Here is a 25,410-nt window from a genome sequence, read left to right as displayed (position 1 = left end):
ATTCAGCCTTCTTTATGGTCCAACTCTCATATCCGTACATAACTACTGAAAAAAACCACAGCTCTAACTACATGATCCTTTGTTGGCAAAGTAATGTCTCTGGTTTTTAATATACTGTCTAGGTTCATATATGGGACACAAGCAAAAATTTGAGAAGAGCTTGCACATTGAGGATTTCTCTCTGGCTACTGAGATATCTTCTTGTCACAATGGGAAGAAGCCCCACTAGCTTGCTGGAAGATGAGAGATCCATGGCCAGTTACCCCCATAATCTAAGCCAGCAGCCAGGACCAACCACTGGAACGTTAGTGAAGCCATCCCAGACCAGCAAGGCCCAACACTGGCTGAAAAATCTAACAGTTGACTCACAGCCTCATAGTAGTTAATGACTGTCATGTTAAGCCATAGGGTTTTGGGTGATTTATTTTGAAGCAAGCTTGTAAATCCTTGTAACTTCAAAGAAGGTAGAGATTTTTGTGCTCTGCTGCATTTCCAGGGTTTAGTAGTGTACTTAGCATTGGGTAAATATTTTAAGATATTTGCAGTGACTGTTGAAGGACAGAGTGATGGCAAAGGAAAAAAAAAAAGCCACAAGTGGGAAAAAAAAAAAAGGCGAGAAATGGCTCCATTGCTGCAGGACTAAAAGGCAGAATCAGGACCTCCTTGAGTTCATTAGAACCTTTGTCTCTCCAGATTTTCAGACTTAGGGTGAACTAAATGGGGATCCAACCAGTCCATTCTGAAGGAGATCAGCCCTGGGATTTCTTTGGAAGGAATGATGCTAAAGCTGAAACTCCAGTACTTTGGCCACCTCATGTGAAGAGGTGACTCATTGGAAAAGACTCTGATGCTGGGAGGGATTGGGGGCAGGAGGAGAGGGGGACGACAGAGGATGAGATGGCTGGATGGCATCACGGACTCAATAGACGCAAGTCTGAGTGAACTCCGGGAGTTGGTGATGGACAGGGAGGCCTGGTGTGCTGCGATTCATGGGGTCACAAAGAGTCAGACATGACTGAGCGACTGAACTGAACTGAACTAAGATTTTGACCTCTTTGGTAACAAAATTTTAGCAGAGAAAAAAATATCCACATGTTCATTCACATGCAGTTTCAAATTTATTCAAAATAGTTCTAGTTTCATGGTGCTTAACTTGTCTAAGGCTGCACAGCCATGTGACCTTTAGAATATTTTTCACATTATGCAGCGCTTACTCTCCTCATTTTCAGTTATTCCGATTTTTAACAGCTCACAAATTGGCAAACCAAATCACTGCATGTTGCTTCAATTCTGTCTTGCCAAAGAAGAAAAATCTGCTGCTTTGGATTCGTGTCAACAGTTGGAAATTCAGGTCATAACATTTTAAATCTCGGATGTTTTCCACTATGTCCACCTCACATAAATCAGTAAGAACATGGATAGCCACATGTTTGGGAGGCCAGTTCACTAACAATGAAGACACGATGGCCCACAGAATGCAGCGGCAAATTTAAGTGGATTCTGTAGCAGTGGTGTTATAATCTGAGAGTATGGTGTGGTCCTTAGCCAAGGCACAAACAAACAAGTGCAGTTGGCAAGCAGAAAGCAGGTTCGCTATTAAACAATTAATTGAGGTACAAAGCTAACATTTATCTTCATTTGATGGGAAAAAAATAAGACAAACTATAATACATGGTTTCTGTCCCCTTGGAAAAGGAAATAACCCTCAATTTTCCCTAGTCTTTTGAATGTATATCTGAACTCACGAAACAAATCTCCAGTTGGCTGGCAAGGCTGGAGAGAAGCAGTGAGGTGCAATTAAGCTCTGGGATCTTCAGGGTTTCTTTCAGGAAATGCAAATCTCTAAGGAATAGAATCCTATACACACATTGGGAAATACCTAATATCTGGTTTCTGATTTTTTTTAACAAATATAATTATCACTTGCATAATGAGCAAAATGCATTCCTGAGATCCCTGAGGTCTTCATATTAAGTCACAGGGTTCTTATCCAGAATATCACATAATCTTTCTCTCTCTTCAATAACAGATCTCCATGTATACTGTGTGCAAGGCTAAGGAGAAAGCTACTGTACTTTTGTATTAGTGGGAACTGGCCAGGTTCCCCAGCAGAAACAAATGAACCCATGAATCTCAGTGACTGAAAACAACAAAAGTGTGTTTCTAGCTCATGTTACACATCCATTGTGCACTGGCTGGGAGCGCCGCTCAGCATGGCCCGCAAGGACCCAGGCCAGTGGAGCACCCAGCACCTGGAGCTTGCAGGTCACAGTGGGGCAGATGGAGAGCACAGACAATTAAAGAGGGGATATGTGTCACTTCTGCTCACATTTCATTGGCCCACAGAAGTTAGAGGTGCACACTCACACCCCAAATGGGGAAATATAATCCTATCACAAGGCAAGGAGGAGAACCAAAAATATTCATGGGCCAGTACTAATGATGCTATGGTTTCTGTTTCCTTCTCACCTTCACTTACTCACAACCATTTCTCCATTTCAGAATATTTTTCCAAGGCCCTCTGAATGGCAGAGCACACTCTTCTAGGTACCATATGTGATACAAAGATGCACCAGACAGAAAATCCTGTCTTTAGGGGGATTCATATCTATTAAAGGAGAGAAGACAGACAAATAAACGGAATACAAACTGAAAACGTCAAATGCCAGGAAAAAGAAGCTTACAAGTTCAATGAGAGTTTAAACAAAAAAAGTTTTATCCACAGGCAGTCTCATCTGAGGAAATGACATCTGAGAAGGGCTTTGCTAAACAAGTAAGAACTGGACATGAGGCTGTCCAGGCAGTGGGAGCCACATGATCAGGGGCAGGAAAGCAGGGCACGGCAGCGCATGGGCAAAGAATGGCAAAAGATTTAGGCTGAATGATACTTAGAATAGATGGCAGGGGTGGAGGGCGGCAGAGCAGGGCAGGGGAGTGGTAAGGGGAGGGGGAGGTGGGAAGAGGGGTGGAGAGCAGAGGAGGAAGAGGAAGAAGTTTCTTTGACCAGGGTGGTTTCTGAAAAAATTAAACTGCCTTATGTGACATGTTTTGCATGGAAAGACATAGGGACAGGGTAGGACTGGTCCACACAAGAAGTAACAGGGGGCTAACATACAGCAAGGGCTGCTCAGGTGGCACTATTGGCAAGGACCCCACCTCCCAATGCAAGAGACATAAGAGACGTGGGTTTGGTCCCTGGGTCAGGAAGATCCCAGGGAGGAGGGCATGGCAACCCACTCTAGTATTCTTGCCTGGAGAATCCCATGGAGAGAAGAGCCTGGCAGGCTACAGTCCAAAAGGTCACAAAGAGTCGGACAGGACTGAAGTGACTTAGCACACATGCACACATGCACAGCAGATCCATCGCAATAGAGAGGAAGGAACAGCTCCACTCCAGAACCGTATACAGCACAAGAACACTCAGCTTTCCCATCTCCCTTTCATCTGACCCAGAAAATATAACTCACCTTCCTCTATCTGCCAGAACCTGAAGGGACAGGTTATTTGAGGCTTAGATCTGATCAAAGTGAAAAGGTTAGATGGGGAGACCCATCTTGATTGAGAGACTGGCTTCTGGCCATGTCACCCAAGAGAGCATTCCATTCATAATTAAGTGGAGCTAACTCCCAATGGATAGTTTCTCTATTTGTCCTGAGTTTATTTCCTATCTCCAAGGATATTTCTGAAGCTACTCCTTAAGGACTAGCTGCAGGGCTTAATTTATGGCTGTTTGTCCTAGAGCCTTAATTCCTCCTCTCATGCAGATTTAACTTGAGAACTTCAGCCTTTCAAAATGGCCCATCCAGGTAAGTTCCCCATGGGTGATCCAGGGAGGCCAGCCATGGGCCTCTGACTATCACAAGACTCTCCAGCTTATGTTATACAGAGCTTTAAGATCTGTCACGTGCACCAAATCTGCTTATTTTTGCTACTCCCATGATTCCACACAGACTAAAATGTGCCTGCCATCTGAAACCTCCTCTTACTACTGACCGATTCCATCACTGGAGGGACCCTCTGTGCTGTTATTCCTCCCAGTCCAAAAGACACAAAGCTTGCACTGTTACCCCCAGAGAGATGAGCACAGAAAATAGAGCCCTCAGGGTTCCCTGGGATCCTTGGAAAAGCCATCCCAGTGCGAGGATGATCTGGGACTTGGCTCTCGGGGTAGAAGATGTCACACTGTGTACTCTGACTCTCCCATTAAGAATTCTCATGAAGTTAAAGCCAGGAAGAACAACCCTGTTGACGATGCCAAGATCTGAAATAGTCAAAGATAAGGATTAGGCTATTTCCCAGGAATCTCTGGACTTTAGAATACACACACACATGACTCATCAATCCTGGATGTCTCCTTTAAATCACACTCCCCTATAGGATTTACTATGCACTGTTAGCCTTCCCTTTTGACTGGGTAGTAGAATTTTTTGTCGTTTTTCTCCAGCGTTCAGATTTAATTTTATATACATTGCTGGCTCATAATATACTTTAGGATTTGATCAATATTTAATGATTATTTATATAGAGCCAACACCATGCTATGTGCTACAGAATAATTAAGCCTTTTACAAGGAGAAAAAAGAAGAAAAAACTTAACTACACTCAGCTTATTAGGATTTGGGGCAAAATACACTTGGAGTCAACAAACTGAAATATCAGAGTGACTATGCCTATACCTGTATTTTACCTGTATTTCCAGAGTGAGGTATTGTGCAAGTGACATCTGAGATGTACCTTGAAGAAGAGAATTTCCAGAAGAGCAAGGAGTCAGGTGAATATTCCAGGTGGAAAGACTGGCACAGAAACAGGAAAGGATTACGTATAGGATCTGGGGAATAATGGGAAGTCCAGTTTGGCTTTGTTAAGGGACAGAGCAAAAAAAAAAAAAAAAAAGGGACGGGAAAAGTATTTTGAGACAAGTAGACAGGAGCCTTTAAAAGCACAGACGAAGAATCTGTTTAAATGCAGAAGGTAAATGGCGGCTAATGGTGACTTCTGAACAGGTAAGCAGCATCGTCAAAATTAAGCTTTAAGACCATCCTCTTCGATCGCAAGCTCAACCCCTCCATCCTTGGTCACTAGACTTCATTTACACCAGCTGGTTTCTGTTCCTCTAGGGACTCTGCACTGTTGTCGCCTCTGCGTGGACCTCACCCCACCCCAGCCCTCCAGGTAGCCAGCTCCTTATTCAGCTCTCTGCTCAAGTGCTCCCTACTTAATGAGGCTCCCTAACTAGCCTATCTAAAGGAGGCCTCCCATCCTCAGGCACTTGAGACTCTACCAATGTATTCTGCTTTCCAACAGCAACTTATCATTTGAAATTACTTTATTTCATAATGGCCTCATAGGTTGGCTCCTTCCACTAAATATAAGCTCCATGTGAGCAGCTGCTGCTGCTGTCACATCAGTCGTGTCTGACTCTGTGTGACCCCACAGATGGCAGCCCACCAGGCTCCTGTCCCTGGGATTCTCCAGGCAAGAACACTGGAGTGGGTTGCCATTTCCTTCTCCAATGCATGAAAGTCAAAAGTGAAAGTGAAGTCTCTCAGTCGTGTCCGACTCTTTGTGACGCCATGGACTGCAGCCTACCAGGCCCCTCCATCCATGGGATTTCCCAGGCAAGAGTACTGGAGTGGGTTGCCACTGCCGTCTCCCACGTGAGCAGACGTCTACTAAAGACAGATATAGTAGGACTGGATCTATTAAAATGGCTGTTAAACAATAGGTACTCAATAATTATTTTTTAGCAGCTTTACTGGGATAAAATTCAAATAGCATACATTCATCAAAATATACTATTCAATGATTTTTAGTACAGTTACACAGCTGTATAAAAATCACCACATTCAATTTCAGATCATTTTCATCACCCCAGAAGAAACCCCAAACCCATTAGCAGTACCCCCGCGCCCACCACCAGTTCCTCACTGCTCCAGTCCTAGATGACAACTAATCTTTCCTTCTCTGCAGATTTGTCTGCTCTGGACATTAAGGGAAAATGTTTTCAAGGTTCATCCCCGTTGTAGCTGTATTAGTTCTTAGTCGCTCAGTCATATCAGACTCCTTGCTAATCCATGGACTGGAGCCTACCAGGCTTCTCTGTCTATGGGGTTTCCCAGGCAGGAATACTGGAGTGGGTTGCCATTTCCAACTCCAGGGGATCTTCCAGATCCAGAGATCGAACCTGCGTCTCCTGTGTCTCCTACATTGCCGGTGGATTCTTTACCCAATGAGCCAACAGGGAAGCTGTATTAGACTTCATTCATTGTTATTGCAGAATATTCCATGTAAGGAAACACTATACTTTGTTTGTCCATTCATCAGTTGATAGACATTTGGGTTGTTTCCATTTTTCTGGCTCCAGTGAATAATGCTGCCATGGACTTTTGTCTATAAGTGTTTGTGTGAACAAATGTTTCATTTCCCCTGAATGTACACTTAGGGGTGGAACTGTTGGATCATATGGTACTTCTACTAATACATTTAACCTTTCAAGGAACTGCTAGATCGTCTTCCTACAGTGGTTGCAACACTTCGCTTTTCTACCAATAGCATATGAGAGTTCCAATTTTTCCACATCCTTGCCAACACTTGTGATTATCTGTCTTTCTGATTATAGCAGTCCAATTGAGTATGATGTGAATTAGTATCTCATTGTGGTTTTGATTTGCATTTCCCTAATGACTAATGATATTGAGCATCTTCTCATGTGCTTATTGGAGATGTGTCTATTCAGATCTTTTGTGCCCATTTTTAACTGGGTTATTTGTCTTTTAGTATTGAGTGTAGGTGTTCCTTATATATTCTGGATACAAGTCTCTCATCAGATGTGATTTGCAAATATTTTCTCCTATTCTGTGGGTTGTCTTTTGACTTTCTTGATGGTATCCTTCAATCACTATTTTTAAAATAAAACAATGAATAAAACTAATCCTTTAAGATAGGAAAAACAACAACAACCTGTGACCAATTCATAAGTATGTGGAAAATTTGTGGCAGGGCAGGACCTACAGGAGAATTCAAGTCACCTGTTTTCATCCCTGAGTTTTGTTTACTGATTCTCAGCATTGTCCAACCGGCCCAGAAGCAATGACATCATCCTATCGTGAGTCAAACAATGCAGCACTTGGTAAACTGGCTCATGAGCACCAAACAAGTGGAAAGACACCCCAAGGTTAAAAAAAATAAAGAGAAAAGGTTTTGCTGGAAACTAGGCTATAATAAATCTTAAATGGCCTACAATTTAGTTTTCTCTTGAAAAGCTGAAATTGATGAATGGGTCCCACACACATACAGGAGGAAAAAAAAACAAAAAACATATTAGTTAAATGCACCTAGAATAGGCCCAGGATGAGTAAGCGGCAAACTTCTAAACTTGTAGTTATGGATATACGCTTACAAGGCTAAAGGTCCTGAAACTGTCTTCCCGCCTGCACTGCATTCAAACTCGTGAGCACTGCCCAGTTTTATTATGGTTGAGAAACTTCAACTAGTGAAAACAAGGTACAAGCCTGGGAACATTGATATGGAGAGAACTGGTATATTTTTACAGCTGTAAGAGCTTCTCAGAGTAGAAAAATACCAGGTCTTGAGTACTTATTACAAAAATATCAGCCCTTAAGTACTCAGGGAAAATATATATGAGATATATATTTGTGTGTGTACACATATACGCACACTGGGAAAGGCAGCAGGGAAGGACTTGTTTTTAATAAATCTTAACCAGTTTCAATGATGGCAGGGTATCCACAAAGCAATTTGCCCAGGACAGAATTAACCCCTTAGATAATGCACAGACAGGGCTTCCCAGGTGGCTCAGCAGTAAAGAATCTGCCTGCAAATGCAAAAGCCACAGGAGACATGGGTTCAGTCCCTGGGTTAGGAATATCTCCTGGAGGAGGAAATGGCAACCCACTCAGGTATTTTTGCTGGGATAATCCCATGGACAGAGGAGCCTCGTGGGCTACAGTCCTTGGGGTCACAGAGTCGGACACAACTGAGCATGCACGCATAACGCACAGAACATTCAACTAGAAACTTCATGCTTCTTGTATGATGCTCACCCTAACCGAACAATCTGATTCACATATAAATGCAAACAAGATTAATCTAAGATTGTAGGGAGCAATCTAAAAATATTATACATTATACAGAGAGCAAATTATAAATAAGATTGAAAACATATTTCAAAATATATCCATATTCTTATAAGGCAGTAAAGTTAAACTAAGAATACATAAAAGATACATAGTTTCATTATATTTTATAATTATGTAAAGGGCAGAATACATGATGTGAATAAATTATAGGTATAATTATTTATTATAATGGAAAATAGTCTACATGACAGCTAAAAGGTAGAGGCAAACATAAAATGGGACATCATACAAAACACTTTAAAATCACCCTTAAATATTCTTCCTGGCTTCACATTCGCTGTTTACACCTTCCCTCCATATTCAGTGCTCAACACAATCTTCAGGTTTTAAATCAAATATGGGAAGGTTCATTTGAGAGTTGAAAGCAATCGCTCATGTGTCTGTCTTTATCCCTCAAGTTGACACAGGACCTGCAGTGCAAATAGTAATGCACAGATGTGTAAAGTAGAGATAATACCTAAATTTACCAAAGGAGAACTGAAGTATGGGGCAGACTTCATGTTTATCTGCCTAGTGGGTACACCAGCATGAAATATGTGGAAACCTTATCTTAACCAAGCTGATAACCCTGTTAATATCACAGTCTCACCGTTTCCTGATTCCATCCAATTCACTGGCCTTCACCTGTTCTCTGTCTGGTCATCCCACCTTAGACCTTAACTTTATGCAGCATAGCTCTAGTCTATACAAACAAAATTACCCTCTGGGATGGCTTCCATCTTTCCACCTCTACTCCTCTTACCAAACTGGCTTTCCATTTCCATTTTGAACTACAGCCTTTATAACTTCCCTATTCCTTCGGTTCACCAGTCCTATTTTGGCTTTACCACTCCTCAAAACCTGGACACTGTGGTCTATCATTTCAAAGATGGAATCCTTTGCATTCAAGAACCATTCATCCCCATCACCCCCAGCTTCCCACAGTCTCTCGTTCCTTTCTTTCTCACCCTAACACATTCTAACTCCCTGTTTTGTCTTTATCTAACCTCAGGTTCCTGAGTATTAGTGACCAAAGCACAAAGCAATGGAGGCTGGTTCATTTTCTCACTCTTTCTGTTAACCACTACTTACTGAGCAATAACTACATAAAAGCAGCTACTGCCATCACTATTTGGCAACTCTTCTCACTGGCATTGGTCATTATCTCTTATCAGAATTCCCTAACAATGTTCCCAAACACTGAAGCACTGGGCCACTAATTTCACCCAGTTCCCCCTCTCTCTGCCAGTGGCCTTCACCTCTGAACTGATAATGAGATCCAGGCCATTGTCCACACATGCTCGCTTCCTTTTCTCCCCAACATGAACTCCCTAAATCTCCATTCACCTTCATTCCTCTTTAGTCTCAAGGCACCCATGTTCCTCTTGCTTTCCAAATCCATTCCTCTCTAGGTGTATCCATTATGCTTGCTGCCCCAAGTGCCCACTGGGCTTCCCCTATGCCACCCATTGTGCTTGGTGCTGGGGATACAAATAGGAATGAGGCACAGCCTGGCTTTCCCAGCTAGTGGAAGAACAGATATGCAATTACACACCCACACACAAACACACACATTCAATCAGCCTGACCATATCATTTCTCTGCCAAACTCAGATATGTTTGAAAGTGAAGGGGATATTTAAAAAAATGCTGAATGGAGGTGAACTGATTTACTTCAGGCATAAACTAGTGCTCTCCCTTGCAAAATATGGTATCAGTTCAGTTCAGTCACTCAGTCATATCCAACTCTTTGCGACCCCATGGACTGTAGCACGCCAGGCTTCCCTATCCATCACCAACTCCCAGAGCTTACTCAAACTCATGTCCCTTGAGTTGGTGATGCCATCCAACAATCTCATCCTCTGTCATCCCCTTCTCCTCCTGCCTCAATCTTTCCCAGCATCAGGGTCTTTTCAAATGAGTCAGTTCTTTGAATCAGGTGGCCAAAGTATTGGAGTTTCAGCTTCAGCATCAGTCCTTCCAATGAATATTCAGGACCGATTTCCGTTAGGACTGACTGGTATATGGTCACACTAACTGCAACTTAGTATGGTACCTTCAATTATGCAGCCATTAAAGTGTGTGTAAAAGTATTCAGTAACATTGGAAAAGCCTCACAATATAATGGTAAGTATATAGAAACTGAGCACAACTTGGCTTTAAAAAACAAGATAAGACAACTGAGATTTACTGGGTATGTAATATGCACCAGGCACCATTCTAACTACTTTTAACTAATCCTCACAACAATTCTAGGAGGGAAATAATACTATTAGATCTTATTCACACATGAAGAAAGTAAGACGGATGGGTGCTTCTTTAAGCATCTTTAAGATGCTCGCCTAGGGTGCCCCAGCTAGGAAGAGGCAATATTAGGATTCAAACCCTTTTAGTTCTATACCTATGATCCTAAATACACCAGGACATTGATGAGAAAGAGGTGAAGGGAGATGACGTAGGAGGGCGGGCAGATGAGCAGTGGAACGTCCCCTCACTATTCGGTCAAGCACTGGTGTTAAGAGCATGGGCACCATGTTCCAATTCTCATCACCTAGATTTTCTCTAGTGTAGCTCTCTGTGGCTTCCTGACTGTGTCTTCAGGGCCTCCCCACCCTCTTCATCTACTCCCTATACCCCTTGCCCTCTACATGGAGACATTCCTTCGGGTTGTGTTCTCAGCCCTCCCATCTTGTTTGCTTCACGTCTTAGCATCCTGCGTCCTTTCACAGCTTTACTCATACTGAGATGGCTGAGTGGCAGTGCTCACTTCTCTCCTGCCCTAAATTCTCTTCCGGCTACTGGGCTACTGTACATTTCCATCTGTATGGCTCTCTACCTGCTGACAACGCTACAGCTGGGCCTCCCATGTGGTTCCCCGAAACGCTCCTGAGGCTGTCCTCATTCCACAGATGACCCCCATCTTCCTGGTCCCAAGCTATAAACTCTTTCCTCTTCATCTTCTCACTCTGTCTCATCGTCCCCTTCCACTGGATAACTAAGCCATATTGAATCCAATTGTACTAGAGCTTCCGAATCTATTCTTTCCGTTTTCCCAAGTTCTGTGTTTATAACAATAACTTTGCCCAACACAATACCTTCTCTGCCTCCTCCAGTTCATTATGCACACAGCTACCAGCGAATTCCCCACCAGGCAAGGCTGAACCATACTGCACTGCCTGAGACTCCATCAGTACTTGCCTTCCTTAACAGTGGTTATGGATAAAAACACCCTAGGTCCCTGAGAGCAGAGAGTATATTATGGATTACATGGTAGATTCTCATGTGTTTTGAATCAATAGGGTGTTGCCTCCTTCTCAGGGAACTTCAATGTAATTCTTTATCTTCCTTGATCACGTTGAAACTCCCTAACCTAGACATTTAAGGCTTTATATAATCTGATTTGTAGTGGGTATTTTTCTTGTTCTACATCTCCTTTCCTTCAGTCTAGTGGTGGCATCCTCTCTTCTTTTAGGAAACTGTCCTTCCTTAGTTGGCAGGGTGCCCACCCAATGTCAACATCTCCCTCGCTTCAAGGGAGGACAAGTGACCCAAGCTAACTCACCAAAACACCACCACCCCCACAAACAAAGGGACTGGCCTGAAAATAGGGATATGACTCAATTGGGAAGAACTACAATCTTTTTCAGGGGTTAATTTCAAGACTGCATAAGAGAGGTACTAAGAATCAAAAGAGCTCTACTGCTCATGGAAAGGGCCTGACTGAAAATGAAGCAAATACAGGGAAACAGATAAGAATCCGATGTTAGTACTACCTCTGACTTTTCAGCTGGATAGACCCATAATCACTTTTCTGAAACTTGATGTGTTTCAGAAATTCATAATTCTTCAGATGAGAAAAGTACAGTGGAATGTAATATACACTCTATGTGGATCAAGGACAACATCCTCAAAATCAAACTCAGTAACAGACTTCTGCAATCAAACACATTAATGTCCTACTTGATGTCAGTTTAGGTCAGGGTAGGTTTTTGCCATGAAGAAAGTATGGATGAGATGAGGTTTGGCTGCAAAAAGTTTCAGCTTCTGCCTTTAGAACTGCACATAAAGGCATGCAGATCTGTTTAAACCAACAGAATCCCTGTTCCCTTATCTGCCTGTTTATCGTTTTTATTTGAGCAGTATGAGTTGGGTTTTTCACACATGTACTCAAGAGTCCCATCTGTATTCTTTATGGGCCTCTCTATATTTCAGTTTTATTTCCCACTACTCTCCTACACATAACTCATATTTGAGTCAAACTTAAAAGACTATGTTTGATTGTCTATATAAAAATAAAAAATCATGCAACCTCCACATCGCATATGCCTTATAAACCAAAGCTGTTCAACCAAGAGATGGGGACTCTGGCTGCTTGATGTTCTGGTCAGCTGTCCCAGCCCTACACCACCCTCCAAGGCTCTCAGGGGAAATGTGAGACTTTCCATGCGAAATGTTGGGCTGGATGAAGCACAAGCTGGAAACAAGATTGCCGAGGGAAATATCAATAACCTCAGATATGCAGATGATACCACCGCTATGGCAGTAAATGAAGAATTAAGAGCCTCTTGTTGAAGGTGAAAGAGGAGAGTGAAAAAGCTGGCTTAAAACTCAACATTCAAAAAATGAAGATCATGGCATATGGTCCCATCACTTGATGGCAAATAGATGGGGAAACAATGCAAACAGTGAGAGACTTTATTTCTTGGGCTCCAAAATCACTGCAGATGGTGACTGCAGCCATGAAATTAAAAGACACTTGTTCTTTGGAAGAAAAGCTATGACAAACCTAGACAGCATATTAAAAAGCAGACATTGCCAACAAAGGCCCATCTAGTCAAAGCTTTGGTTTTTCCAGTAGTCATCTGTGGATGTGAGAATTGGACCATAAAGAAGGCTGAGCACCAAAGAATTGATGCTTTTGAACTGTGGTGTTGGAGAAGACTCTTGAGAGTCCCTGGACTGCAAGGAGATCAAACCAGTCAATCCTAATGGAAATCAATCCTGAATATTCATTGGAAGGACTGATTCTGAAGTTCCAATACTTTGGCCACCTGTTGCGAAGAGTCAACTCATTAGAAAAGACCCGGATGCTGGGAAAGATTGAAGGCAGGAGGAGAAGGGGATGACAGAGGATGAGATGGTTGGATGGCATCACTGACTCAATGAACATGAGTTTGAGCAAGGTCCGGGGGATGGTGGGGGACAGGGAAGCCTAGCATGCTGCAGTCTATGGGGTCTCAAAGAGTTGGACATGACTGAGAGATTGAACAACAACAATGGAGAGTCAGATGCCACACTGACTCCTCACCATTTCTGTTTCCAGTAGATCCCCAGGGGCAATTACGAGAACCTGGAAATTCACCAGTGCTCCACTAGAGAAACTCCTAGTAACTCCTGCATTCTCTTACTTTTCCTCTGGAGCAGCCTCCATCTCCTTGGAGCCCTTATAGATCATATGATACTTTCTATGTCTGTCTTTATTTATATGTTCATGTTTGTTCTTAGGGCACTCGATAACACAGCAATCCTGAGAGGTAGATGGGGCAGGTGCTCGGGTACCCAACTTGAGGGTCAGGTTGATAAATAAAAGGGAAAACCCTAGAGTTTCATTGAAACCTCCTGACTTAGTTTAGTTTTCTTTCTAATCTCTCTTTGCTCCTAGGGTTAACTCAAATAGAAGAGTTTATTGGCCTGGATAGTTCCTCCTTGGTACACTTAGGTAGAGAGGTGTAATCTGTTGAACTAGTGAGAATGTTGCTCGCGCAATTGCACTCTAGTCAGTTCAGTAGCTCAGTCATGTCTGACTCTTTGCAACCCTAAACTATGTGCAAATTTAATCCTAATATAAAAATTCATATATGTGGCATATTCATAACATGAGCATCTATGTGTGTTCATTTTTACCAACCAGGAAGCCAAAGTCAGCTTCTTTGTCATTTAATTCAACCTGAATTAGCCAAGTGATCAAATCCCGAGGCACAGAGATGTCTGCAGATACTTCAGCCTTGGGGAAAACCCAGACACTGCTTCGCATAACTTGAACCGGCAACACAAATACCCCTCCCTGCCCAGGGGATGTTTCTGGGTCACGATTCCCTCCCTTAACCAAAGAGTCAGACATGGCTGGACACTTTCCCAGCGCACTACCCTGCTTCTCTGGCTGACCTTTAAGGTTAGGACCTTTGGATATAAACTCATTAAAGATAGTCATAAGGCAAATTCAACTGCCTTGGGGCTCACAAAAATGCATTGTTTCATTTCAAATAGACCCCGAAAATCCCAATGGCCACATACAAGCCATTCCTAGCCTATGAGGTTAAAGCAACAGACCCACCATCAGCAGGCCAAGCGCTCTGAACGGCTTTTTCTCCTGAAAGGTTCCCTCACTCATGAGAACCAAGCATGTAAGGGTGGCTAGCAGAGGTCAGAGCTAAGGTTCTTGGGTATGGAAATCAGAGCCAAGGTTCTTGCCTGGTGCAAAGCCAAATGCATCACACAGCAATCACTCTGGGACTCCCACATCCATTTACAAAGGCCTAAGGATTTAACTAGGGGAGCACAGTGCACTCCCATACAACCCACCAGACTAGCCCTGTCCCCTATTTCTGAAGCGATCCATGAGCACTGGGTACTCACCCTCCACTGTTTACCAGCACCTCAAGCATCCCACATTATTCACAGGTCAAAACTAACCAAGAAAGTGAGAGACCTTCAGGACATTGCTGAACAAGGTTCTTCCTGCTAAAGCATCCTGTCCTGCTGATTTGGAAAATGGTTCTTGTCACCTTTCTCATGCAAACCACATTCAGAATTAAGTGAAATAGGAATTCATATATGATCTCTCATAATGTACCAAGGCAAGGTGCTTTATAAAATATTCAGTCTTCAGATTATTTTTTCTCCCTTTCTTCCATTTCCAGTGAGCTTATCCTACATTATTTAATGGATTACAGCAAAGATCAACCAGGGAGGGGAGCACTGCCATGGGAAATCAGCCAGAATTGTTTAGAACCCAGCAGAAAACTATTTTAAACTGTTTCAAACTGTTAGTTGAAATGGAAAACCCGTTTCCCTGTCTATATAACTCTGATTTAGCTTTTTTGACTCAGTCATCAAACATATTTTCCTGATCTTCAGTGTGTTGCATTTTCCATCATAAAAATGTCTCCCTATTATCATACCTAAATAAAGTCTGAATCTCACTTATTTCAGATCCGGATTCAACAGCCTTCCAAAGCTACTTAACTATGTGCTGAGCAGTGCAGAGCCGACTCCCTCTATTATCTCATTTATTCTTTTACAGATGAAGGAACGGGGGGCTCCTTTAAGTTCACTGACTTTCCTGCTTTCCTAGACCTTGCAAGTGGCATCTGTAGAGTTTCCAAGTCTCTGCTCTCAAGGGGACTGCCAGGTAAAACATTCTCCCCAATATTACTCTCAGCTGGCTTTATCTTTCTGGAATCTTGCTCAAGATAAGTCACGCTTTTTTTTTTTTTTTTTTTTTTTAGGGGGAGGGCAGGGAGGGTAATCTGATAATCTCAGTTTGGAATCAAGAATTAAAAGCACTTCACAGAAGGATAAACGCAGCTGGTGCACAGAGCAAACAATCTTTACAGAGGACCTTCTCTCTGGGTTTGAATAGCCAGAAGTTTTCCTCCAGGTTTGTAGACTGCACCCAAAGAAAGGTTCACAATTAACATCATGTTGGGTCTTATTCCTTCATGTCTTTTTCATCCTCTCACCACTACACTGCTAGCTAAAAACTAGGCCTCTTTTTTCCACCCCGGTGTGGACCAACAGACAGATGTACCTACCCTTAGCCAGACTAGCAGTGCTCATTATGATAAATATTGAGACAGCTTGGAGTTGGGTCTTGGAGGAGAAGAAATGCAGGACTTTCTAGAGCTGATTGTAATGCCAAGCAAAATATGATATATAATGACATGAAAACTATTACTAGTTACAGCATCATTTTAGAGTTTCGAGGCATAACCATGCACAAAATACAAACATTATGTGAGAATCTACCAAAACAACTGCTATCTCTAGAACCAAAGCCAAGAAAAGCCTCATTATTGTTCCCTTCCAGGATGTCAAGCATGTTCTTTTTGCCTGTTTGCTTATTTCTCCTGTGTTACTCTCTACATACTACCTTTCTTGAACACGACAGGCCAGATTTTCTGTAGAAATCTCCAGGCCAGAAATGTACCTATGGTTGCTTTTAAATGCTAAGATGCTACACAAAACATGACACTGAACAGATATTCAAAACCAGAGTTTCACTGTGGTACAAAGTCACTACCTTATTCACCTAAAATATTACACAGAAAGACCTCAAAAATACTACCAGGATATTAAATGACTATAGAAACAATAAAAGGCCTCAGTTCCAATCTGTGACACATGAGGTGGGACCCCAAGCCCAAATGCTTAAAAACAGGGGCACATTCTAGAGATGTTTGCAAATTAGTTACTGCCCTCAACTGAACCACAGCTGGCTTACTGATATAAGGAAAGAACAACAAAAGGATGGCCCTTACAGTGCAATGATATTGCTTGTGTGAACTCAATTTACCACCTTCAAGACTTAGCCCTTTGATCTACAGAGGAAATGCTTTTCACTGTAAGAATTGTTTTTACACTGGTTAGGGCATCAGTTCAAGGAGTCCTCTGTCACCCCTGTAAGCTCTCAATTTCCTCACTGGCATTGCAAAAACCACAATAAACCACATGTGGTGTTACCTGAATGTAAATTTTCTTAGCATTACCTTTTAAATGAAAATCCACGGATCTTCACGATAAAGCCCTTTGTAAAAAGTCAGACAAGGTTGCAGGATATTGCAATGTTTGGTTATTCAAAAATGAGTTCTGTGACAATTTCTTCTCCCCAGTTCTGCCAGGTTCCAAATGTGTAAGTTATATTTAATGAGTTTATTTTGATATAGATTTTTCCACTTTCATAATTCCTGAAGCTGCTTAGGTTCAAGAAGTCCAGGTCCGTTGAAATTAGGTATCTGTGTATTAAGCCTGGATATTTGCTTTCCATCTACTGAGTCACTAAATCAGAATTCAGGGAAATGGGGATTTTACTTTCTTCCGCCTTCCTTTCATCCTCACCCGCAGGCATAGGCCTGGACCACACAGTCCTAGATCTGATTCACACCCTTGTACTGTCTAGATAGGTGACCTTTGTGGGTAACTTCTCCAGAATATTGGTTTCCCTGTTGCTGTAAGTGAAGTAATATTCAACAAAAATGGTTGTTCTGTGGATTATGAAGTAAGTGTACGGTCAAGAACTATTCTTCCAAATATGCCTTTTTTTATGGGAGATGCCCAGTGTTAGCTGAACCTGAAAGATGCATCTGGAAAGATTATTAACATGACTACTTTTATTATTAGTATTTCCTTTTACATTCCCCAGGTCACATGCAGCACCCCCCAACTTCAAGCTCATGTAAATAAGATTTGAATAGACTTAATGTTTTCTTCCAGAAGAAGAAGACAGAAGAAGCAGGTAGAATCCCAACAAGCCATTAGGATGAAAATCTCCCGAAAATGACAAGCACTCAGACAAAAAAATCTGGCTGGCTGTGGCTTCCTTTCCGGTGTGTGTTAGACCGGGGGACGAGAAATACAGACCATGCCCCTTGCCTTGGTCTCAGCCCTCCACTAGACTGGTTTCTCCAGAATATGTCCACTCTCTGGCCCCTCAAACAGCAGCAAGATGCTCTCACCTGGCCCCTTCTGCTCCTCCGAAGCCCCAATGCTCCTGCTAGATGCAGTAGCAGCAGCTCTGCCTGCTCTGGATGCCGTGTCCCCCAGGCAGCCCAGAGTACCCATGCTGGAGGATGTGTTCCTAGCCGTGGAGTTCCATAGCATCAGAAACCAACAGTCTGTGCTCTCCTGCTCCAGGGAACCCAGCCGGCATCTTCTTCCCCCCTCATCCAGGCAGAGCACGCGGGGCGCGTGCAGCCAGAGCAGTCCCATCAGCGGTCTGCTGTGAGGGCGCCTCTATCACCCTCGCCTCCCTCCCCCATTAGAGTCTCATCAGAGTCAGACCAGCGCCACTCCTCAGGCCAGGCCAGGGGAAGCGAGTGGGAGGGATGTAAGGATAGGGGCGCACTTTCTGGGACCTGCTTCCACTGCCCCTTCCATCCATTTCTTGCAGGAAAGAGAGCGAGGAAGCCAAGCCCGGAGGTACGTCCAAATCTGTAGTGCTTCCAATCATTCTCATAACATCCCTCAATTTCGAGTCCCCAGCTGGGCAACTCCTCCCAAAGCACCTCACGAAAACCCCGCGCCACCGCCACCTCCGGGTCCCGCACGTAACTCCCAGAAGGAAGACCCGCTGTTTTCCAAAGCAGAACCAGGTCAGTGGTCTTGGAAGTTTGACACCTCCCACTCCGGCTCTCCATCTAGAAGCCCCCACGCTTATCCAGTTTGAGAGCAGAAGCCAGGAGGTCTCCCCACAAGTCTTCGCTCACGCCGGGTCCGGCCGCCTCCTCTCTCCCCTTTCTCGAGTCTAGCTCCAGCCCTCCACGCCTCTGGCGCCTTCACTGAGTGACCAGAGGTTCTCTGGCTCCTAAAAGAGGAAACTTCTTTTCAGGGCTAAATTCAGGTCCGAGCAGGAAAGGCTTTCCCTTCCTTGCCTCCCCCCTTATCCCGGCTCTCAGAAACCACAGGGAGCCGGCACCAGGAGCGTGCTTACCCTTTAATCACTAAGAGAGTCCACTGCTCCCGGACTTTCCACTGCAAAAGTCCGCTCGGGTCTGAAACTACTTATGTACACTCGTGATCCTTCCAGAGACCCTACCTGTCCCTCCTGATTTGCAAGAAACAAGTAAACAAAACACAAATCGTAGCAACTTTGGAGAGCGAGTGTGTGTGTGTGTGTTTGAGTATGTATGTATGTGTGTGTGTGTAAGAGGAGAGAGAGCATCGCAGAAGAGTTAGGGCAACAGCTGCAAGAACACATCTGGAAGAGGGGGAGGGGACAGACGAGGAGGGGACAAGCGCGAGGTCGTGGGGGACTCCCCCCCATTCCCCCGCCCTCGCAGCTTCAGGGCCGAGAACGCGGCCAGCCAGTGGTTACCTGTCCTATGTTGATGAATCCGTACTTGCTGGCTATGCGGTTGGCCTCCGGGAAGCCGCCGGCGATTTTGACTGCCCAGTGGTTGGTGTAGACGCGCGTCCGGCACACAGGGAGCAGGCAGCCCCCGAGCAACGCCAGTATGCAGAGCAGGTCCAGCCGTCCCGGGCAGCAGCAGCGGCTCCCCCAGCCCATGGCCCCGGCGCTTGGCTGCTGCTTCGATCGCTCGCTTGCTCCGCTCACTAAGCTGAGCGCACAACTAACTTCTTCGGCCTGGGCCGCCCGAGCGCGCAGCCCCCGGCCGCCGCGGCTCGCAGCCCCGGGAGATCGGCAGGAGGCGGCGAGCCCCAGCAGGGAGCTGAGCAGCGAGCCTCGCACCCACTCCTAGACCATCCCTGGGGCTCCGGGGACCTGTGCTCCCAGCTCTACGGCCCGCGGGGCGGTCGGCCGGCGCTCCCCGGCTCCGGCGCAGGAGGCGGCTGAGTGGGGCGGGCGCCCTCCCGCAGTTGGGTCTCGCCGGGCTCGGCTCCCGGACTCTCCGACTCGCCCTCGCTCCTCCCGGGGCCCCCGAGCGCAGCGGAGGCGGCGGTGCAGGCAGCGGCTGGGCGCCCCCTCTGCTGGCCCGGGCTCCGAGCGCTCGCTAGCTCGCTCCCCGCGCTCCCTCCAGCTCCGAGCAGCGCGCTGGGAGTGTAAGTGGCAATGGCAGCAGCGCCTGCTCTGCATAAATGACTCCCCCCGCCCCCCTCTATACCCCTCCTTTCCCACATCCCCCTCCTCCTCTCCCTCCTCCGCCCGCCCGAAAGCGGCCACAGTGAGGCGCCAACCAGGTCCTAGCGCCGCTGGGTTCTTCGGGCTGCAACCTACAGGATCCAGAGCAGCTAAAGCGAGTCTTTCCAAAGGGCTGAGAGCAGAGCTTCGGTGTGGGGGTTTTACCCTCGTCTCTCCTCTCACTTCTGGATTTGTATTAATTTACCGCCACTTCCCGAAAGACTAAAGAGATTTACAAGCTGGTTCTGGTCAAGCGCCCCCAAGATTCATTCATCCTAGCTCTGAACCTCCTTAAACAAGTAAGTATTTAAGGAGGTCACTTGCGTGTCAATTGCCGGACAAATAGCCCGAGATTTTCACTTCGTTAATTCTTCACGGTTTTCAACAACTGTTTATTTCACAAAATCTGCTCCCGGGAGAAGCTACCACACAGGACGGTAAGGCGCATCGACTCTTATAAAAGCCAATCACTGGCAATTCCAAAGCCGTGTGTGTTGCCTGCCTGCTGACTTTCGAAATCCGTGCTTCCAATACTAGGCAACACCACGGGAGAGTAAAATTCCAGTCGCGGAATTGGGGAAAGATGTTTCTGTGACTATTTGGTATGAAAGTGGAAGGAGATGTTGGGCCAAGGGAATAACTTCATTCATTCGTTCCACTGAGTCTGATGAGAACTTCTTTTTCTCCACCAAGGGAAAAGTTTTGCAACTTTTCCAAGAACAGCCTTGTAACAGTGCTGAGTTCGATATAAACAGGACCACAGAGGAATTTCGAATGAAATAAATGTGTGGCTACGCCGCCTTCATTGCTGTATCTTCCACTGTGACTGCAGCAGGCAGGAAGAAGCTCGGATTTACCCGCTTCTGGGGAAGAACCTCCCCGCCTTTTCTGGCACAGAACGATTTCTTGTGAAAAGAAAATATACCCCTTATGAAATAATTCAGTTGACCTTTAAAGTATTCACTATACCACTAACCCGCCACCCCCCGCCTTCCCCTTCTTCACCCTGCTCTCCCCCGCTTCACCCTTGCTCTCTCCTGTTCCCATCCCCCATTGTCTTTCTTACCAGGCTGTGGTTAACTGTATTTGAAGGTAATTAACACATCACACCTTGGGTAATGATTCTTTTATCTGCCTAAGGCTTCACTTTTCTTCCTCCTCCCCTCAGCGGAACCAGAGCTGCAGAATCAAAACATGCAAATTTTATAAAACTCATAGTTAAATTCATAAAAGTATCATTTTATGATTTTACACATCGTATAAAGTATGGCATATTAAATATTTAATCTTGAAAATAAACCCACCAAATGACTTTATTCCCACTCTACTGAAGAAGTGGAAGATCAGAAGAACTAAATCATTTGCAGAAAGGCATGTATTTTACTTATTTACTTATTTGACTGGTTAGACACATATCTTTTCAACACCTAGAATGTGCCAGGCATTGTGCTGGATACCGGAAAAAGAGGAGGAAGGGGAAGATGGGGGCCGGGGGCTGTCAACAAGGACTAGTGCATTTCAGACTCTGAATAACTCTAGGGTAAATGTAAATGTGGTTTGTTGCTGTTGTTTGTAGATGGTAAAGCATAAATACTATGCTTGGGCTCTAGAGTTTTGATACAGCCTCCTTACTGGCTAGTCCCTTTGCACATTCCCTCTTCAGCCTGGAGCCTAGAAAGTTTACAATCTGTTAGGTCACTGTTAATTGCCACCCAGACCACCTGTATCCTATTCATAAGGACATTGGATTATTCCTCTAGAAAACTGATGGGTTTCACATGGGATGGGAAGACCTCAGTCAAAATCCAATATATGCCAGTCAGCCTTTCTTTCTTTCAGAAAGGAAGGCATTTGCTGTTGGATGGGACTAAGAGCCTGTCTGGTGATGACCCAGAGGAGGGTGGCCACTGTGGGGACTATATAAGCTACTCAGGACTTGAGTTTGTAGGATGGGCTGTAGGTTTCTCTGGGACTCTGGCGCCAATATTTAGAACAGCAAAGGCAGTCCCCAAACGCTGCTCTTTGTAGGTTGTGTTGCCTTTGGGCTTCACCTTTTGGAGATAATGGGGAGCCACCTCTGCACCAAGTCTCCTGAGGCCTGGAGGGTGTTTCCTAAGAGGGGCAAATTACTCATTGACATTTTTTTCTCCATGTTGTGTGTTCTCTTTTTCTTTCCACTAACACCCTTGCCTTCTGTGAGTGTGCCCTGCCTGGCACACACACACAGCATTCACTGCACCAAGCATGAGAGAGAATTGGAAAGGCAGGTAGGAAATGGGTAAATCACTTTTCTGCTTTGTAAACCAATCCCTGGGCCAGCACTTAGCTTACTCAAGGGGTATATTCTTCCATTTGGATGCATATACACTTAGAAGGGAAAACTCTAGCACTGTTTTAAAAAAATAATAAAGACTTGGAGCCCCCATTCATCTGTCAAATCAAGTGTATGAATGTAGATTCATTCATCTTGTTGTCCATCACTTTCATGGTTATGTTCCAGTTCAGTTATGTGCGTTTTCTCAGAGAGCAGGATTCTCAAACCTAAATAATACCAAATAAGCCCCTCTCCTACTGGTGCACAAGCACACACTGCTTCCTGCTTTGGGGTCTACCTTAATGAACTCATTAGCTTCCTTATTAGAGCCAGTTGGCCAGAATGAAGCTTCCAAATAAGGATCAATAGCTGCAGCAAAAAAGGAAAATCACCTTCTTTGATGACCTTCAGCTCTGCTGGTTATCCAACTCAGCCCTATTTTCAATGCCTCAGCAGCCAAAAGAACAAGGCACTAAATAGTAGTGGTTAGAGTACTACCAGCACTAACACTGGAAAAAAAAGCTGAAATCCAAGTCTTCCCCAAATGCTTCCTTTTTGTATGCTAAGAGGAGCTCTCATGATCTGACCCTCCTCTCTCTCTCTGTAACATGCCATATGGAAACCCGGCAGTTTGAAGTTCTACTCTGCCTGATACTTAGCAACATATTACTTGATAATGAGGCCCCGCTAGTGTCTGGCCTCTTAGCCAAGGTCCTTCACAGCTCTTAACAGAAAAATTCAGTGAAATGCAATGGAGAGAAACCCAGGCAGTTTAGTATAAGGAGAAGTGAAAAAAGTACTCCATGGGACTCATCTTGAAACTCTACAAATGGGAATTATTCTGAGAGGAGTCTGCCTTTTGAGACATCTCATTTCTTCCTCTGCTACCTCTTTTGTTGGAAAATGACCTTTAAGATCTCTTCCAACCTGAGATTCTGTGACTCAGTGATAAATTGGTAATGGGCAGTTTGGAGCTGCCAAGAGGGAAAATTGTCTAGAAATTTCACTGTCCAGTAGAGGAGTCAGTAAATTTATGGGGATTCTAATCACTTTTCTAGTCGATCAAATTCAGAATTGGCAGTGAAAATTTGTCAAATTTCATAATGATAATAATAATAAATGGTAGTTATTACTACCATTTATTAAGAACTAGTTATATGCCAGGCACTGAGCCAAATACATTTCAGGCCTTAATCTAATGCACAGAATATCAAAACTGAAAGCGACTTTAGGTATTGTAGATTCTAACTTTTTTATATAATAGAGAAGAAAATTGAGGCCAATACTCTAACCTATGTGGGGAAAGAATCTGAAAAAGAATAGATAATATGAATATGTATAACTAAATCACTTTGCTGTACACCTGAACTAACACAACACTGTAAATCAACTCTGTGTGTGTGTGTATTGCTCAGTTGCTCAGTCATTTCTGACACTTTGCAGTCCCATGGACTGTAGCCTGCCGAGCTGCTCTGTTCATGGAATTTTCCAGGCAAGAATACTGGAGTGTGTTGCCATTTCCTACTCCAGGGGATCTTCTTGATCTAGGAATCAAACCCGCGTCTCCTGCATTGCCAGGCAGATTCTTTATCACTGTACCACCTGGGAAGCCAGGAATATCAACTCTACTCCAAAATAAAATAAAATAAAATTAATTACATTGGCTTTCATGTTTAAAAAACTAATTTGGACGACATTAATCCTATCCTGGAAAAATAAGTTAAGACAGAGGTGAATAATATAAATAAAGGAAGGGCTGCATGGCGCACTGTGAACCTAGGATTAACACTGATCTAATTTGCAAATTTGTGTTTATAAATTCAATCAGAAGAATGGAAACTTGAATTAACATTTCAGATTCTTTGGATGTTTAGCCACCACCATTTAAAAATATGACCTTTGACACACATGAGCCCAGGAAAAAAGTTAATTCAAGGCTTGATATTACTTTTATTGTATAATATTTAAATAGTGGGATACAGACAGGTGACTTAGATCTTGTAGATTTTGGGAAGCTTTAGCTCCTTCTTTGAGCTGCTTAAAGTTGACTTAGATTGACATAGCGCCTTCATCTGTGGACATTCAAATCCTACACCGACAGGCTGGTTCTCAGAAAGCTTTCCAGTCAGAAGCGAAGTATAAAGGCTGTGGCTGACCTCCTTCAGTGAAGTGAAGAAGTGACACCAACTATCTGTTCTATCCCTCATCTCAGAGCAGTATACCCATCAGGATAGATATGGTGAATGGATGTGATGTTCTCCTCTCCCTAGCTTAGACTCTAATTCAGGCAAAAGCAGGTAGAGAAGAAGTGGGAGAAATCAAAGCAATAAACTTGGGTCTTGGAGCTTCACCCACCAAAAGGAATGAATCCTATGACAATGGTAGCAGCCCTTCCCCAGGAGTCAAATCTTGCTCTTTTTGTAATGGCATTGGACCCTTTCTTCAAGACATTTTGTAATGCCACTGCACCCTTTCTCCAAGGCTCTTAAGCCTCTCAGAGAATCGGGGGTTTAATAACTACTGACTCAACTTGATCTTGCTTAGAAAGACCAAGTTGAACTGACACTGGAATTAAAATATTTTTTGAGTTTAGGCTGTGTAGATCTGATTCAGTAATGCCAAATGATGCATTGTAATTCAAAATATATCTGGGAAGGCTAACTTGTTTATCTGAAGCAAGATAAATTATGACAAAACAGGCTTCCCTGGTGGTGGAGTGGTTAAGAATCCGCCTTGCAATTGCAGGGGACACCAATTCAATACCTGGTCTGGGAAGATCCACATGCTGTGGGGCAAGCAAGCCCATGGGCCACAACTACTGAGCCCAGACACCACAACTTGTGAAGCCCAGCCCATATAACCTAGAGCCTGTGTTCCACAAAAGAAGCCACTGCAACAAGAAGCCTTAGCACTGTAACTAGAGAGTAAGCCACTGCTTGCCACAGCTAGAGAAAGGCCACACATAGCAGTGAAGACCCAGCATAGCCAAAAATAAATAAAGGACAAAATTTTAAATTATGACAAAATTATTTCGCAGATACCTAGTGTGAGTACATCCTTTATGCTTGTTACATTTCACCATTTCCAGAAATGGTGTATCT

At 44.1% G+C, this 25,410-nt stretch overlaps 1 protein-coding gene across 3 annotated transcripts in view; it reads right to left on the bottom strand.

The window, feature by feature from the left end:
- Positions 1-19,422, bottom strand: part of PCSK5 (proprotein convertase subtilisin/kexin type 5) — a 500,900-nt gene extending 481,478 nt beyond the window's left edge. For all 3 annotated transcript variants that reach the window (XM_068974738.1, XM_068974739.1, XM_068974741.1), the window contains exon 1: positions 19,231-19,422. In XM_068974738.1, coding sequence (XP_068830839.1) covers positions 19,231-19,422 — 192 coding nt within the window. The remainder of the gene's footprint in view (positions 1-19,230) is intronic.
- Between the last annotated feature and the right edge of the window lie 5,988 nt (positions 19,423-25,410).

Source organism: Capricornis sumatraensis, chromosome 6 (assembly GCF_032405125.1).
Source record: "Capricornis sumatraensis isolate serow.1 chromosome 6, serow.2, whole genome shotgun sequence".
NCBI lineage: Eukaryota > Metazoa > Chordata > Mammalia > Artiodactyla > Bovidae > Capricornis > Capricornis sumatraensis.
The sequence above is the reverse complement of the archived record's forward strand: the minus strand, read 5'-3'. Positions and strand labels throughout refer to the sequence as shown.